The sequence below is a fragment of the Fundulus heteroclitus genome, chromosome 15 (assembly GCF_011125445.2).
Source record: "Fundulus heteroclitus isolate FHET01 chromosome 15, MU-UCD_Fhet_4.1, whole genome shotgun sequence".
Taxonomy (NCBI): Eukaryota; Metazoa; Chordata; class Actinopteri; order Cyprinodontiformes; family Fundulidae; genus Fundulus; species Fundulus heteroclitus.
The window spans coordinates 499,494-517,484 of NC_046375.1; the positions used below are offsets into that span (position 1 = coordinate 499,494).

General features: G+C 41.3%; 1 protein-coding gene across 2 annotated transcripts in view; it reads left to right on the forward strand.

The window, feature by feature from the left end:
• Nucleotides 1-76: 76 nt before the first annotated feature.
• si:ch211-243j20.2 (uridine-cytidine kinase-like 1) overlaps nt 77-17,991 on the forward strand; it is a 41,158-nt gene continuing 23,243 nt past the window's right edge. For both annotated transcript variants that reach the window (XM_036147179.1, XM_036147180.1), the window contains exons 1-5: nt 77-210; nt 2,141-2,349; nt 10,224-10,330; nt 13,486-13,656; nt 15,828-15,899. In XM_036147179.1, coding sequence (XP_036003072.1) covers nt 122-210; nt 2,141-2,349; nt 10,224-10,330; nt 13,486-13,656; nt 15,828-15,899 — 648 coding nt within the window. In that variant the 5' untranslated portion in view covers nt 77-121. The remainder of the gene's footprint in view (nt 211-2,140; nt 2,350-10,223; nt 10,331-13,485; nt 13,657-15,827; nt 15,900-17,991) is intronic.

Sequence of the window (17,991 nt, forward strand, 5' to 3'; positions counted from 1 at the left end):
TGGTCGGTAGGTGGCGGTATGCAGGTCATAGTCATGGTTGCGATCTGCCATCAAACAAAAGGAAGAAGAAGTCCTCTGACGTCATCACGCACTCATTGTTTGGTTTCCCCGCCGAGCCGACATGGCAGCGACGGTGAGCGACAGTAGACCAGGCGAGCAGCCGGCTGAAGGAGAGGAGGACGCGGACAGGTCGATGCTGAGGGCCGACAGGTAGAGACAACCCGGCGGGAGGAGGACGGCTCTGAATCGGCCGTTAGAGCTCTGAACGGAGCCATCTTGGCTAACGGAGCTAGCTGGCTAGTCCTCCCTCTGATAGACGCCTTGTGTCAGCATGGTCGCTGGGAGAGAACACAGTGAGGCACAAAACAAAGACCGCTTAGATTTTCTGTATCACCCCAGATGCCAAATACCTGCGAAGACTGAATAGATCCATTTAGTGACACATTTCTCTTAAATTCTCGGTGATGTCAGAGTAAATGCTACTAGAATTTTATGTTTGGCTGCAGTTTCAGTTTAAAAACGAAGATTTGATTCAGTTTTTTCCCCTAAATTAACAATTCTGCTTTACCTAACAGGGGAAAGCATCAGCTCTCAGATACTGAAACCTTTGTTGTATTATTATTATTATTATTATTATTATTATTATTTATTAGACTTCATTTTAATATAATCGGCGTATTTTAGAGCTTTTTATTATTAATCTGCTGTATTTCTTAGCAAGTCTTCAAGTTGGGGAAAAACCAGAGAACATACCATCCAAGCGTGTTGATATTCACGAGGGAAGAACGCTACTTGCCAAAACCTGACAATGAAAGCAAGAATTTGACTGTTTCATTAACCAAGTTATAATCAGACAAAGATAACCTGTGTAAACATAAAAGCCATTGACTCTACCATCCTTTAAACACGCAGCAGACACTGAAATGGTCCATGTGGTTGACTTTGAGACATGTTGAGGGAAAAAAGCCTTTTCTTTCCTACCATCACAAATATAAACAGGAGCAGCAGCAAAAAGGATTAAATTAAAGGCAGCCAGACTTTCGTTCAGTTCTTCTGAAAACATTTGGACACCGATCCAGGAGTCTTTGTCTATTCTGGTGGCTCCAACTTGAGCAACCTGCAGCTGGAGCGCTGCTGTTTCAATGACCCAGCGTCTCTGTCCTGGGTCGTTAGAAGCTACTGCTTGGTGTGAGTGGAGTACTTGGTCACCTGAATCCTGATGAGATGCTGATATAATCTCTCTGGAATAAATTGGAGGACCGAGCTGTAAACACTGGGGAGCTGGAAGCTCAATCCTTCCCTTCTGTTCAGTAATGGTGTTTCTCTTTGGACCAAGATGGCGTCCTCACTGCATCGGACCCCAGACACAACGCCGCTCACTTCCTCTCACAGACAGAACGCCCAAATAAATGTTAACGTGTTTTTTTTCTCTTGATCAAATAAAATGCAGTCAAGTTAAAGGTTGGGGTTTTTCTCTCAGCCTTTCAGTGTGAGCATGAGCTTCTGCCATAAAAGTTTCATTCGGTTTCTTGGCCCATTTTTGTCGGGGACGCCGCCAGTCGTTGAGGAAGTCGAAGATATTTAGAGCCGAGGATTGGGGGGGGGGGGGGTGGTTTCCTACTGGGCACGCCAAATGATGACAGCCTTACTCACGTGAATGGTGACCTCCCCACTCAAAAGTCACGCTGCGCTCTGGGCAACGGTGTGTTTTCCTGGAGAGGATCGGCGAGTCCTCCCTTCCTCTCCCTCAGTCACACCGACATGAAAGCTCTGACTGTGGAGAGCTCGCATGGAGACATTCCAGTGAAAATGTCTCCGGCTTCCTCTGCAGAACAACAATCTACGTGCAGGTCCACGGCATCAGATGTTGATTTTTAAACAATGTTGTCTGTTTTTCCAATAAGAAAAGCAACACTTTTAGTATCAGCTGAACCTGCACATACATTGTAACAACAGAAATGCCATTTGAGGAGCAGCAGGGGGTCAGACATGAACTAAAAAGGCATCTCTGATGGCATAAATCATCCCATCCAATCCTCTGCTAAACAGCATAACCACTGGCAAGGTTTTCGTACGTCAGCATGAGTTTAATGTGCAGAAACAGGCTTCATCTTACTGATGTTCATCCCTCTAAACGCAGCGGGAGCGGAGACGACTCCATGGACAGCCTCGCTAACCACGTTCCCTGCTGTCCCCTGACGCCGGCGTTGTCGCCACGAAAACGGACCACCAGCCAGTCCAAGACGGAGCCCCCCCTGCTGCGGACCAACAAGAGGACCATCTACACTGCGGGCAGACCGCCGTGGTACAACGTCACCGGGACCACCTTCAAAGAGGCCTTCGTCATTGGTGAGGACAGCTTAGATCACATTAATTTAGGCTTCCTAGGACCTTCCCGCCGGTTGGGTTTGTTTTTTAACCGGTGTGTTTTTATGAGCCCCATTTACACTACCCTTTTTTAACCGATCCATGCCGAGCTCAGACCGAGCGTGGATCAGTTAACCGTGCCGTGCTGGGTTCTGATGGCCGTTTACATGTCAATCTAGCACAGTTCCTCGCCTCCTAGTGACGATCTACGGTACTACAGCTCTCTAGGATTGAAGGAGGGACTCAAGCAAATAAAAATGGCGTCGCTGGTAACATTCAGGAAGTTATGTTTGGTTATAATTGTGAGATTTCGTTGTTTGAGGAGAGTCAAGCGAAGAAGGCAACCTTTGGTAAATTTACTTGACAGAGTCGGCTTTTGGGAAGTGGATAAAACAAACGAACGTCTAATCAGGGCTTACAGATGCAGGAAGCAACGACAGACGTTGAGGTTCATCACGCTGCTAAGCAGAATCATCTCTGGAAACCGTGTGGCACGGTAGGGAAGCTAGTATTTTTATGAATGTCTGACATGACGCGGTCTGCTCATGCACTCTTTGTTATCAGAGAACCGTGCCAGAGAAAAACCGGGCCAAGCCCACTCATCGAACTGGTCTAGATTTAGCGCGGTTCGGTTGTGTCTGGCACGGTTCAGTTCAGTTGCGTTCCATTTACACTCAATAGTTATCTCAGTTACTGAGCTCAGACTGTTCTCAGCACGGTTAAAACAGGGTAGAGTAAACGGGGCTTTAGAAGCTGTCGCAGGGCTGGAGAACTCCATCAGTCAGAGACTTTCTGGTGCTGGGACGCTCCCCACTGAGGGGTAATGAAGATCATTTCTAGACTGTTGCCAAAGACAGATTTAAAAATGAATAATTTTAAAAATATTTGGCTGAATATTTTTTGAGGCGATGAGTTCAGTTGTTTGTGTGAGAATAATTAACATCTAAGAGGCCTGAGACAGACACCGTACCACCTAAGGTTTCATGGTGGCCGCTTTTGATTTTGTGGAATTTTGTGCAATTAGTTGAATAAAACGGGGAATTAGATTTAACTTCTTCACAACATATATACCTTGTTTTTACCTCAGGGAGATGTGCAGATTGGTTGCTTTAGTCAGAAGCTGGGTTTGAAATCTGTGCTTTTGACCACCACGGTCACCTCCATTAAAACGGCTTTACAGGCAAAGATGTTGTTACTGTTAGGATTACACCTTAATCCAGCACTCAAGTCCAGAACCTCGACAAGAGCGTGGGGAGACCAGAGAAAGCCCAGCAACCCCAGGATTGTCTCCTAGAGAGGAGAAATCGTAGGAATCTGGTCGCCGCCAGTGCAGAGCTTGCAGGGGAATGGCAGCAGGCAAATGGGATTGCCTCTGCTTGCACGACGGGGTAGAAATATTTGTTACAGGTCTGGAGTAGAGAAAGGCAGCGGGGAAGCTGCTTGGCTCTGAGAAACATTTCAACGACAGGTGGACGTTCTGCAGCAGGGTTGGACTGAAGGGTTCTGGGTTGAAGCTGATTCCTGCAATCGCTTCATGCCTTTTGGACACTTAAAAGAAAAAAGATCTGAGTTAAAAAGGCGAAAAGGCAAATCTGCCTGATAACGATGGAGCAATTAGGTGATGAAATCTGTTTTTTTTTTTTTTTTTTTTTCTTTTTCGTCACAAAGGAGAGAGGTGGTGACGAAGGCTCACACTGCAAAACTAAAAGTAAGTGAAATTTTCTTGAATTTAGTGTGTTTGTCCTTGACCTGAGCAAGTAAATAATCTTTTCTGCCAATGGAATTAGTATTTTTACCCCTAAAATACGATAACTTGATATCCTGCACTTGAAATAAGATGATGGAGATGAGTTGTTCTTATATCAAGTGCAAAAGTCTTATTCTATTGGCAAATAGTCTTAATTAGCTGCTCAAATTAAAGGAAAATACACTCATTTCAAGATGATTTTACTTACTTTTAGTTCACTTTTTGCAATGGAGGGGTAAAAACATTAACATTTAGTGTCCATGGTTAGGAAACTCCTCTGATGCTTGCTGTGAGAACCTATCGATGGGTGTCATGAACTTTAAACTTTTAAGATTATTGAGCTTCAGAATCCCAGAGAGGCGTCTGAAAAGAGATCCAGCATTAAAGCGGTAGAGGTTGAGGAAACCTTTTCTGCTACAGCTGTACGTTTTAAACCGTAATTTAGTGCTTACTTTGCTAATGCACATTTATGGCAGCACATCGTGTTGGTTAGCTGGAACATTTATATTTCATGTCGGGCCGTGGACCCTGCAGCCGGCTGCCATCGTGCTGACCTGCACGGTCAAGTATCCGGTTCAGGAAGCGTCCCGGCAGCTGGAGAGGGAGCGCCGTGTTTGACGTCCATGGAGCCGCTGTACCGTGGTTGAACTCATCGGGCCGCCGTGAGCCGATGGATGCGTGGAAGGAGAGGTGGACATTACCTTCAGCCTGCAATCTGTTATCGCCAATGGACCGTAGTAACCGGTCCCAATTTCACACACTGCTGTCCTGATGTTAAAGGAGCAGCGGAAAACCGGTCAAACCAGGGTTAAGTAAGGCAGTAAAAATGTGGCGCAAGATGGAGAGGAGAGTAAAAACGAGGAGGAATAATTACGAGTGAAACAATAAAGTAGCAAGAAAATAAAAATAATGTGTAAATAAAGAAATAAAAGGTCTTTTCTTATTGTTTTTTTTTTTATTGCTAATAGAAAAGGTTTTGTTGCGTTGCAGTAGAGCAGGTTTCACTGCAGGGGTGACACTGAAACGTGGTTCGGCTAAATCTAAAAGAAAAAGTGTTTCTCTAACGCTCCTACATCTCTAATTAAAACAGAAATAAGTAGCGCGGCATTAATGTTTCCCTCTCCATCTCAAGGTTAGCCTTTTTACGAGGGATGGTCACTTGGAGGAGTTCATATCCCACCAGTAGCTCTTCCTGCACACACACGCCAACAAACAGGCGGCACTGGAGGAAAAGCACCTTTCCTTTCACCTCCGTGCCACCTTGTCTCTGGGTCTGTGGTCTGAATCCACTAAAATAACAGCATTGGGCTCAAAGGGCTGCTCAGGATATGCATCTTGGTTATTTATTCTGCACTGCAGGTTTCTGTGCAAGGCCGCCGTAATGCTCACCCGCAGGAGCTCTAGGGCCCATTGGACCATGAGCGCGCCGATCAGGCTATGCATTGATGATTGGCTGTGCAGCAGGCGGCTGCTGGAGAGGAGCTGAGAGCAGCAGAGAGAGGAGAAGACCTTTACAGCAACGATCTGAGCAGCAGAGAGAGGAGAAGACCTTTACAGCAATTATTTGAGCCGCTAAGGGATCATCAGTGGAAAAGTAAACCAGAACAAAGATGTTGACTTTTCTGCGTTTAAATGGCAATCTAAAAAAAGGCAATTTTCTTTTCACTAATACCCATTTCCACCAAGGCGTTCGTCAGTGGAGGCTACTCAGATTGAAGCCATGCCATCGAACGCAGAGGAAAACATGAAGGTTGTAAAAGCTACGGGAAAGCCAGGCTGTTTTACGTCACTCAAGCAGCAAACTTTGGAACAGTGGACTTAAAAACAGTTTAAAGGTGCATAGCCACATTATTTGACCTTTTTTAAAATTTAAACGGTAGTCGCTCACTCTGGTTGCACACAAAGTTTTTATGAAAGATTATCACGTCCTGTTGGTGTATTAGTTGTTATTTTGGTGTTTTATGCTTTGTTTTTGCCCAGTTTATTAGTAAATAAAGCCTTTTGTGTTTATTTAAGATTTTAACGGAAGTAAGTACTGTGCATGCGCAACAGGGGTTAAAACAAGGAAGTGGCTAACGGCTATTAGCATCTTCAGGTGAAATGATCAAGAATGGTCCAAGATGCAGTAAAAAAAAAACACTAAAAATTATGATTTCAAGAGGGAAAAGGCAGGAATGTCTCTCAGAATACAGTATGAATGTTGGTGTTCACTAAAACGGACACTAAACCCGCTGAGGGTCGGATGTGACCACAGAGTTGACTGACAGGAGTAAATGTTCTGATATGAAGCTCTTAAAGTTTCTGTAGATCTGTTTATTTAGTTAATAACGGTTGGTCTTTTTTGTGAGGCATTTCAGAGGGTCAGGCTCAGTCCGGCATTTACAATTGATTTATAAATTAAGCAAACCGTCATTATGATAGTTCTGCGATACTGTCACTAGACAGTATCGCAGGATGGACGCTTGCTGTTTATAACCTTATTTTATCATGATCAAACAATTATTGGTCTTTTTGAAGCATATAATGTGGCTAAATAAGTTTGATGAATAGTGTTTGTATTTGACTCAGGTTCTACAGAAGGTTGCTTCTGGTTCCAGCAACATGTGCAGGTTTTACGATGCTGTAGTTGTGCATTAATTAGCGAGGATTGTTTGTTTATTGACATTAGTCTAGATTATACTCCAGGGGCCCGTTCTTCGTACGTCACTAACTCAGTTAGCAGGATTTGATTGTTGACGATTTGGCATGATCTTGGATCGTTTGGTTCTTCGAAAGACTTCCTGCACTTGTTGTCATAGCAACAAGTGCACCAGCTTAAACCTGCTCGAGAGCAGGCTTATTTCATGTAAATAGTATTAGATCGCAGCTTTAGAAGCGGAGGAGATGGGAAGTCTGTCGTAGCCATGTCCATTTTTACGACAGCAACCTGTTGCGGAAGGTGCAAGAATAATTTGCAGAGTTTTTCGAATTAATCGCGTATTGCGCAATAGACAGGACCCTTTAGCGCAGCGCGACAGTGTAATTGTAGAGAGATTTTTCTTGGTGCCTGTTATAAACAGACAAGCACATAATTTAACAGTGGCTTTTAAAGAGGAAAACGTGGTGTTAGAGCCTTAAATAGAAAAAGTTATTTGTATGATGGTTTGCTTTTTATCATATTCGGTAAGATTTGTTCAGGCTATTTTATTGTGAAGTTTAGTTTTACTTTGAAAGGCTTCCTTCCTGTCGAGCCGTATATTGTATTAGAAAAATCTATGGATGGATTATCTAGACACGGAGCAATACAGTTTTTGACCGTGTAAACAGTGGATGACTTGGTAAAGGAAGAACTTAATTTTTTCTAGATAAAGAATTTTTTGTTAAAATTCCCAGTTTGCACATGTCCTTTACTTCCAGTGTCTAAGGAATGACACTGAAATTTGGATCACTTGACATAACAAGTGGCTTTTTAAAATAAAGTAAAATAAAGTTCAGGACTGCAGAAAGTCAGGGATGTAGATGATGGCAGGAGCTGACGGCCCGGAGACAGAGAGTCCACACTTGCTAGTTGCTGCTCGGCTAGCAGGCCTCATAGCACTCAGGTTAGCAGTTCATTGGAGACACCAGGGCACAGAGCTGAGCTTCACCTGGGCGGCTAGTCAGGTTAGCAGAACTTGAGAGACACCAGGGCACAGAGCAGAGCCTTTCCAGGATGGCTAGTCCAGTTAGCAGTTCTCTGGAGTCACCAGGACACAGAGCAGAACCTCTCCAGGAACAAACAGTGAATGAACAGTCTTTAGAGTGACTGGCAGGACTAACCTTAACAACAGGAGCAAAACAAAGCTTCCAAGGCAAAACGGGGACTGGCATGGAGAGGTGTGGAATGATGACGGCCCAGTGCTGAACTGAAGGCAGAGGGAGGTTTAAATAGAGCACTTCACAGGTGGAACAAAGGTCTGGCTAATTGGCTGGTAAATGATTATCAGGTGTGACTGACTGCTGAGGAGGTGAAGTGAAAAAATGACAGAAAATAACTGATGACTGAAAACTAACAATAAATAAAGTCAAACCTAACCCAAAAGAGATGAAAAAAAAGAAAATAACAGAAAAACAAAGCCAAACCAAAACTCAACCATGACACTACCATTTTGTAGAATATTCTTGTATTTCACTTTTACTTGTCCCCATGTTCTAGTGGGTCCAGTGGAGGCTCTGATATAAAAGAACAAAGTAAATATGAAACTATTAAAATGCAAAAATTCATACTGTAGAAAGATATAGAAACATCTACCATGGACAGTATTTACGCATTAATTTGTCTGCTGCTTTTTGCCAGCCCTCTCTCCTGGCTTTAGCAGACTTTGAGGTGTTACCTGTCGTTTTAATTAATGACTCAAATTCGGCATAACCTTCCATTAAAAGCGTGTGTTCTGCTTGGGAGAAAAACTGTGGGCGTTCTTTGGCCATGCTGAACAGCCAATAGCAGCGTTGCTGATCATTGTTTCTACTATCGATACATTTCCCCTTTTAAACAAATGCATGGACGCACAGTTATCTCAGATAACTCAATCCAGCCATACTAATCATAAACAACAGGTATGTTCGAAGAACCCAATTAGCCGGATCATGATTAGCCGGATGAAATCATCTTGGATGTCTCATTTGATCTCGGATGTTTTAAGCAACGTACGAAGAACGGACCCCACGTCTTCTTTAAATGTTGCCTGGCTGGCATGTTGGCCATGTTGCTCTCCATGGTGCTGAATGTGTTTGACCCTCAGGAGCGATCAGAGAGAAGCTTCCTGCACTGACTGACCTGCTGCTACTGTCATCAGCGTTTGATGCTTGTGCAGAGGTGACCGTTGTTGATGGTGGTATTTTTCCTTAAACCAAGTTAAATCAAACTGTCACATAGACATGTTGGTGGTTTTATATTGTTTTCAGATGCCAGTGTAATTCTATTTGTAATGTTTTGATTTTATTTATATATGGTTCTATCAAAACCAAAAGTTTTACAATACTGAAAATATCTACATACACACTAAATAAATATATATATATATATATATATATATATATATATATATATATATATATATATATATATTTATTTATTAAAGATTGCAGCAGGAGATTGCTGAAAACACCAAAAGACCTCTAATAAAACTTCTAGTTTAATGCAAAGATTGATATAAACACAGCAATACATGCATTCTCAATAAGCAGCTTCTCTTCATTACAGAGTTAAACACAAGACCGTTTTGCAGCCTCTTAAGACTTTGACGTTGACATGGTGTTTATGGACTTAGCAGTCTGACACGTGTTTCGTTTTACTTTTATGGTTCAGCTGTTCCTCAACATTTCAATTATTGGACTAGTTTCTTTCTTCAGACCAACGGGGGGTGATAATGTGTCAACTTTCGCTCAGAAACAGATCCACGCGTTGATTTCTACAATCCATGCCCCAACCTCTTGTGTAACTGTGTGATAAAACTTGTCACCCTTTAATGCAGATTCATCTTTTTGACAGTGTGACAAATACATTCTGTTTTTCTACTATAGTGTACGTACAATTTGGAGGTGTGTGCTTCTCCCAGCTGGGAGCCGTTTTTTTCCAGGAACCCAGCACCTCCTGATTTTTGTGATTTTTTTTCTGCCTTTTTTATTTATTATTGTTTTCTTGTTTGACTGTTACAAATTATGTTTATGTTGCGCACGACTTGCTGTTAATCAAACGGTGGAGCATGAATTAAACATTACGGTCACCCGTTGGTCTTCTTGGCCAAACAGTACTTTGTTCAAATTAGTTACCAGGCGAAACCTCAAAAGAACCTCCCTCTACTGCTAATTATGCCGGTTTGTTCAATCTGCCGTCTTTTACCACATTCCTGGATGCATTTTGTTTGCCGGAGGAGAAATAATTAGGAGTAAAGCGCCCAGTTGAGGAGAAAGGCGGCAGAAGAATGAAACAAAAGAAGTCATTTGTCAAATGACGATCAAATGAGAGGTTTTTTTTTAGATTTTTAGTCCTTGAACTACTTTAGCATTTTCCTACTAGGAGTCTGTCTACTAGCACATTTATTTTCATTAATTAGAGAGACTGTTGTGTTTCTGTTTCATGCATCTGCAGGTCTGTGTGGAGGAAGTGCCTCAGGAAAAACCACAGTAGCCAATAAGATCATTGAAGCGCTGGATGTTCCCTGGGTGGTTCTGCTATCGATGGACTCCTTCTACAAGGTGATTATCCCCGCCCCTGTGTAATTAAAACATACGGGCTTTGATTCATAGCATTTTAGCAGTAAATCTGCAGATTCACTCAGAGCAATAAGAGGCATTCAATAACTGTTTATGCAGTGTTCACTGATAGTTTGCTGGCTTTGCACCAGACCTTCCCCTCTGCCGATTTCAGCAGGATGGAGTCAAGGCAATGTTGTTGTTTTTTTGTTGTACTTTTTCTACTTGCTTCAAACACTAAATTTATCATTTTTATGAAATTTCTCACTTTAATATGGAAGCTTAAAGTTACGGAGAAGAATATCGATGGAAAACCGTGAGCAGATTATTCCAGAGTAGATGTGTAGCAATGCATTCAGGGGAAAAATGACAACATAGACTCCTTAGTTTTTGTTTATTTGGAGTAAATGTTTCCCGAATCATGTCTTATTTAAAATAATCTGTTCTGGTCTGTTTTCTGTACGTACTATAGTTTGGAAGCTGGACGTCTTTACCTTCCTCTTCCTTGGTATCAGGGTCTCTTCTTCATGCCAAATATAGCTATAAAATAATTTTTATAGATAAATTAATCAGACAAAACTAATTTTTAGCAGGAACATAACCAAATAAAATAACAGTTGAAAGAAACATGACTAGATTCTCGATGAATTTTAAACATTTTGCTCAACAAACAGCCAGATTGAATGGCTGCTTTGCCTCGTTTTGTAAGGAACCTTTAATTTGATCCGGGTGTGCTGGAAAAAGAAAGGGGGAGAGTTGACCATCTGGTTTGGTTGAGCTGCTTTGTTTTACTGAGAGGAAATTTCACAGATATGTCACAAAAACACTTGCTGTTGTAAAACATGCCTTGGACCAGTGGTGTCCAACTTTTTTTTTCCACACAAGGGTCAAAATCATAAAGTTGAAAGCATTTATGGGGTAAAAAAAAACTATTTTCTTTAAATTAAAATTGTTACATAAGATTCTGTATTCAAAGTAAAACACTAATCTTCTTTTTTATCGATCATTAATCAAAAATTAAAGATTCAAATTAAAATGTGGCACCACACTGCAAAAAGGGAACTAAAAGAAAGTGAAATTTTCTTGAAATTAGTGTATTTTGGGCTTAATTTGAGCAGGTAAATAAGATTATCTGCCAATGGAATGAGTATTTTGACTCCTAAAATAAGATTATTAGATGTACTGCACTTGAAATAAGACGATGGAGATGAGTTGCTCCTATTTTAAGTGCAAAAAATCTTATTCCTTTTTTGCAGTGCAGGTGCCTTCAATATTGGACCTTTTCACAATATTCTAATTTTCTGGGATACTGAATTTGGGGTTTTCATTAGTTGTCAGTTATAATTGTCAAAATTGAGAAGTCAGTCTGTGTGTAATGAATTAATATACACTCACCGGCCACACTTAATTTCTAAGCAGCCAATCACATTGCGGCAACTCAGTGCATTTAGGCATGTAGACATGGTCAAGAGAATCTCCTGCAGTTCAAACCGAGCATCAGTATGGGGAAGAAAGGTGATTTGAGTGACTTTGAACGTGGCATGATTGTTGGTGCCAGAAGGGCTGGTCTGAGTATTTCAGAATTTGCTAATCTACTGGGATTTTCACGCACAACCATCTCTAGGGTTTACAGAGAATGGTCCGAAAAAGAAAAAACATCCAGTGAGCGGCAGTTCTGTGGGCGGAAATGCCTTGTTGATGCCAGAGGTCAGAGGAGAATGGCCAGACTGGTTCGAGCTGATAGAAGGGCAACAGTGACTCAAATAACCACCCGTTACAACCAAGGTGGGCAGAAGAGCATCTCTGAACGCACAGTACGTCGAACTTTGAGGCAGATGGGCTACAGCAGCAGAAGACCACATCGGGTGCCACTCCTTTCAGCTAAGAACAGGAAACTGAGGCTACAATTTGCACAAGCCCATCGAAATTGGACAATAGAAGATTGAAAAAACGTTGCCTGGTCTGATGAGTCTCGATTTCTGCTGCAACAGTCGGATGGTAGGGTCAGAATTTGGCGTCTACAACATGAAAGCATGGATCCATCCGGCCTTGTATCAACGGTTCAGGCTGGTGGTGGTGGTGTCATGGTGTGGGGAATATTTTCTTGGCACTCTTTGGGCCCCTTGGTACCAATTGAGCATTGTTTCAACGCCACAGCCTACCTGAGTATTGTTGCTGACCATGTCCATCCCTTTATGACCACAATGTACCCAACTTCTGATGGCTACTTTCAGCAGGATAATGCGGCATGTCATAAAGCTGGAATCATCTCACACTGGTTTCTTGAACATGACAATGAGTTCGCTGTACTCAAATGGCCTCCACAGTCACCAGATCTCAATCCAATAGAGCATCTTTGGGATGTGGTGGAACGGGAGCTTCGCATCATGGATGTGCAGCCGACAAATCTGCGGCAACTGTGTGATGCCATCATGTCAATATGGACCAAACTCCCTGAGGAATGCTTCCAGCACCTTGTTGAATCTATGCCACGAAGAATTGAGGCAGTTCTGAAGGAAAAAGGGGGTCCAAACCGTTACTAGCATGGGGTACCTAATAAAGTGGCCGGTGAGTGTATATACACGTTTCACTTTTTTTTTTTTTTTTTTACGGATTTACTAGAACAATCAATTTCTCCATGATATTTTAATTATATGACCACCTCCTGTATGTCTTTGTGGTTTGTGGACTTTTGCGGTTGATTTTTTTTTTTTATTGGGCTATAATAATTTCATTTCAGCTGAAATAACTTCACTTTATGCTTTTTCTTTTGACAGATTCAGTTGTTTAAGGTTTAAACCTCTCCAAAAAAAGGAAAACCTCATCATTTATGCTTGGTGTTAAATGTAAATCATCGTCACAGCATGAATCCTTACTTTGTGATGCTTACTGGTGGGCATTCCTGCTCTGCCTGCTTCTTTCACCTTTATTAAATATTATTGTTTTCACATTTTAGAAACCTATCCCATTGTCTAAAAGTTGCATCCATTATCATTATTGGTCTGTCCATCCATTCATCCATCCTTCTGCATCCTGTGTAAAATGGTGCACCACCTATGACCTTATTTGGTTGAAGCAGGCCAGAAGTGCATATAAACCCAAGCAGCCTGTCAGAATCACCCGTTTTATTGTGGCGCTCCCGTCTGTCTTTGTCTCAGGTTCTGAATAAAGAACAGCAGGAGCTTGCGGCTAAGAACGAGTACAACTTTGATCACCCCGATGCCTTCGACTTTGAGCTGCTGGTGTCCGTCCTCAGGAAGCTGAAGAAGGGGAAAAGCATCAAGGTGCCGGTGTATGACTTCACCACCCACAGCAGGCGCAAGGAATGGGTGAGAATGGGTTTGTCGTTGTAATATCTTGATTATTTATTTATTTTTTGTTAAAACCTGTGTTTCTTGTAAATTAGTTAAAATAGTTTCAGATGGTTTCGTTAACAAAATCAAAAGACTAATTTAGGTACACCTGGTCTGGCGTTCTGTTAACTGTGACATCATCCAGAGAAGACGGCTCACCCGCTACTTCCATCTAATGTAGAACAGATTACTAGATCAATGTGTGCTTCTGTGCTTTTTTGTCTCTCTTGTTGTGTCTCTGTTCTGTCTTCTGTAACCCCAGTCGGTCGAGGCAGATGACCGTTCATACTGAGCCCGGTTCTGCCGGAGGTTTTTCCTTCCCGTTAATGGGTGGTTTTTCTTCCCACTGTCGCTTCATGCTTGCTCAGTATGAGGGATTGCAGCAAAGCCATGGACAATGAAGACGACTCTTCCCCAGGAGTGAATGCTGCTTGTCGGGACTTTGATGCAATCAACTGGTTTCCTTATATAGGACATTTTTGACCAATCTGTATAATCTGACCCAATCTGTATAATATGATTGAACTTGACTTTGTAAAGTGCCTTGAGATGACATGTTTCATGATTTGGCGCTATATATAAATAAAATTGAATTGAATTGAATTGAATTTCTTAATAGTTGACCATTAATGTTGCAAATCACTCATGTTAACATGATGCAAATTTAGACACAGGGCACCAGTAGAAAGCTGCTGCTCTGAGTAGCTCTGCATGTTATTTGACAGAATTTAAGCTGGATCTCACACTTCACTCATTCAACACCCAAAAAACAAGCTGGGGGGCGGGGGTGCACATTGATTACGTGTCTAGGTGCAACCTGACAGGCATTAAAAGGAGGACATGGCAGCAAATCAAGACGAAATATGAAAATACAGTTCAAAGTTATTCTTATGTTCAACCTTAATCAACTAAAGCATTAATTGCCTATAATCAACATTTGCAATTAAGGATGGGATGGTGCGAGCTCCTGAAATAACTGATATGTTTATTTTTTGCCAGTATATTGCTAATTTTCTTGTAGGCCACTTTAGGGGACAGAGGCAGGTGCTAAAATGCCGCTCTCCAGCCTTTTCTCCATGGCCGCCACGTCACCATGATGAAAACGATCAGCTGACCCATTTTAACACACATTAACATTCATGAGGTGCTTTGTATTGATCATTTATGGTTGAGGGCAGAACCTGAATAGGAACTGCGTACGCAAACGTTCAGGTACAGCTCTGATCTACAAAGGAAAACTGTGTGCTGGTGTGCGTGCGTTTGGTTTTATAAACCAGAATATTTTTTGCTGTACACCGTTTTCTATTTCTTGGCGTACGTACACTTTTAGTATGTATTCTACTTAATGTTTTATAAATAAGACCCCTGGTAATTTGCTAATGCTAAAGGCTTTATTTTCAAAAATAACCACACAAAATGCAGACAATTCCTCAACTAAAGGCATTCTGAGGATCCAGTCTTTTTGTCTCGCTCTCTGACGTCTCCTCTTTATTTCTTTGCGATGTAATTTCATGGCTGAATGGCACAACACCTCATGGGAAATCGCCCCTCGACTCTGGAATCATTTTATGGCCCCTTGTACCCGCGATGAATGTAATTAAGTGTCGAAGCCTAGAACTCTTGGCCCCATCAGGGGTCATCCACTGTAGCTGCAGCCTTGTGTTTACTGGATATACGGTTGTGTTTTCTATGTCCACTCACTTTCTGTTTTTTTATTACTTCTATCTGGTAAAACTGGAGTTTGCTCTCCTTTTCTTTCTGTCACCAGCACTGGAACATCTTAAGGAGCATCTAAATCAGGCCGGTACTGGTCCACCTGTCATATCGTGTCGGGCCGTATTGAAATATTAAATAGCTTACATTATTTTGTTTTATCTAAATCTGAATGATGTTTTATTCTGAAAATAGTTTTATGTCTGAGCCACATCAACAAATCCACCGTATTGCTAACGCAAGAAACCGCTCGCTATTGAAGTGCAGATAGGCAACATGTTCAGGGCCTAAACTGATTGTGTTATGTGGAGTTGTACTTTTCATGCCAATACCCTGAAGATGTTTCAGGGTATTGGCACCTTTCTATTCAGAAGGAGTCTTGTTACCTGTGTGAACTTATAGACTGATGACTTTATTCTTCATTTCTGTGACAGAAAACAGTTTATGGAGCCAACGTGGTCATCTTTGAGGGCATCTTGGCCTTTGCCAACAAGGAGCTCCTGAAGGTGAGAGAAATATGTTATCCAAGGTAAATCTTCTGTGTTTGTTTTTTTGTTTTTTGTTTGCATTTGAACATTGAAAGGTTTCTATCACAGGTGATAAACAGGAAACTTTCTTTGGAGCTTTTGCCTTTAAATGTAATAGAAATTTTCCAGTGATGTTTTTTTATTTTTGTTTTTAAACGTCCAGTGAGACTGATGGATTTATTTGGTGCAGAAATCAAGCTTCTGATTAACTGAGTTTTAGTATTTATTGCTAAATATTGCTGATCTCCTGTAATAATCTGTGCCACAGCTGATTAGTAGTTCTGTCTACCAAAGCACCAATAAACATTGACCCTGGTGATGAGCTCATCTTTGTATTTTTGCATGTAGAAATGAAACGATGTAAGTGGGATTTTAACGTGTTCACGTATATCAGATGTACATCACAGACACTGCTGATATCGGGTCTTTATAACCGTTTTATCAATGTCAGAACTTGACATTTTTATACTGTGTAATGTAGATTGTCTTTAGTTTTGTTGTTTTATTTTAGCATCTTACGTTTGTATTCTTAGTTGTCTTTGCACAGATTTAAGCCATTCGGTTAGATTTTTGCATTTTAAAATTTATTATGCAAACACATCCAACTTATAATTAGTTTCAGCTAATTGGTGATGATGTCATCGATGAAGATGTAGCAGAAAGATGGTCTGCATTTATTTATGCATCTTTTTCCTTTTTAACTCTATTGTACAATAAATATTGCGGTAACTTAAATGTGATAAAAGCAGAAGATGTGGATTTGTTGGACAACCTCCTTTTCTCACCCAACCATTTGTAGTTTTTAGGGATTTTTTTTGGACTTTTGAGGTAAGCAAGTCTGCCATTTGTAGTCCATTAAGCCTAAAGATAGTTTTCCGTCAAGTGGGCGATGTTGTATTTGTTTCGCTGCTGTGATCTCCCAGGGTTTGGTTGCAACATCCTCGTTAACATCTGTGCCGCTGGTTTGCCCTCAGGGAGACGTCGACATACCTAAAATCTGTCCGTCACAGCTGTTTACCCCCCAGGGATTCAGACAGACAGCTTTAGGAACAGAAGACATGTTTTTTTTCCCATTTATTCACTTACGTTGTAATTTTGTATACATTTCTCCTTCTTTTCCTCTCTTTAGCTTTTATTTAGTGACGGTTCTTGCTTATTCACCGTTTTAAATACTTGTCGTTGAATGAAGGGGGCGAATCGGCCCGATCTGCGACCTGAAAGCACTTTATTATGGGAAGAAGAGAGGAAATTGATTTGCTCTTTTATTGAAAGCCTGTTTATGGTCAGTAAAAATCCATAGGAATTAAAAGGGACGGTGCTCCTAATGGTAAATAAGTCCTGCAATGCATCATCTCCTGCAGCCTCTTGGTGTTTATGTGTGCGCACTGGACTGTGCCGATAAGGCGGCCGGCCTCCCATGAGACCTATCTGCGTTGCTGATTACCCTCTTATTCAGTCCGTAGCAGCCGTTGTCCTCTCTGATTAATTGTTTTGTGTCCATTCTTGTAAGCGGAGCCAATTATAGCTGCTATTCTGTAATATAAAGGTCTGGGTTAAGAAACTGAGAGGCTGCGTCCAGACATGCTTGATGTCAAGAACTTGGAATATAATAAAAAAAATATATTAAAAGCTGGATTTTTGACAATAGACATCAATTCTCTGTAGAAAACAGACTCACCCTGGTCAGTGTTGCAAGTTAATATTCAGGAACCCCTCATGAGATGATTCAGAAGGGTTTGTGCATCATGGAGGTGAAGAAGCTAGCTAATTTTTTTCTTTTGGATATTTTCATTTTGATGTACAACTCCGTCAATTCCTGGTAAAACTGTGGAAACATGGTTAAAAAAGTTCAGCTCACTATAACAAATGAAACAAATTCAGGAGTAACAATTTTTAAGAGTTTTTTTGTGTGTTTTTTTTACCCATTAGCACCCATAGCAGCTTTTGTAAAGTCAATATAAACCATTTTTTGTAATTTAAACAGACTTTAAGTATTGAACAAGTTAGGGCTGGACGATAATTCAACAACAATATATAATCGATCGATAGACGTATATCGTTGATAGAAAAA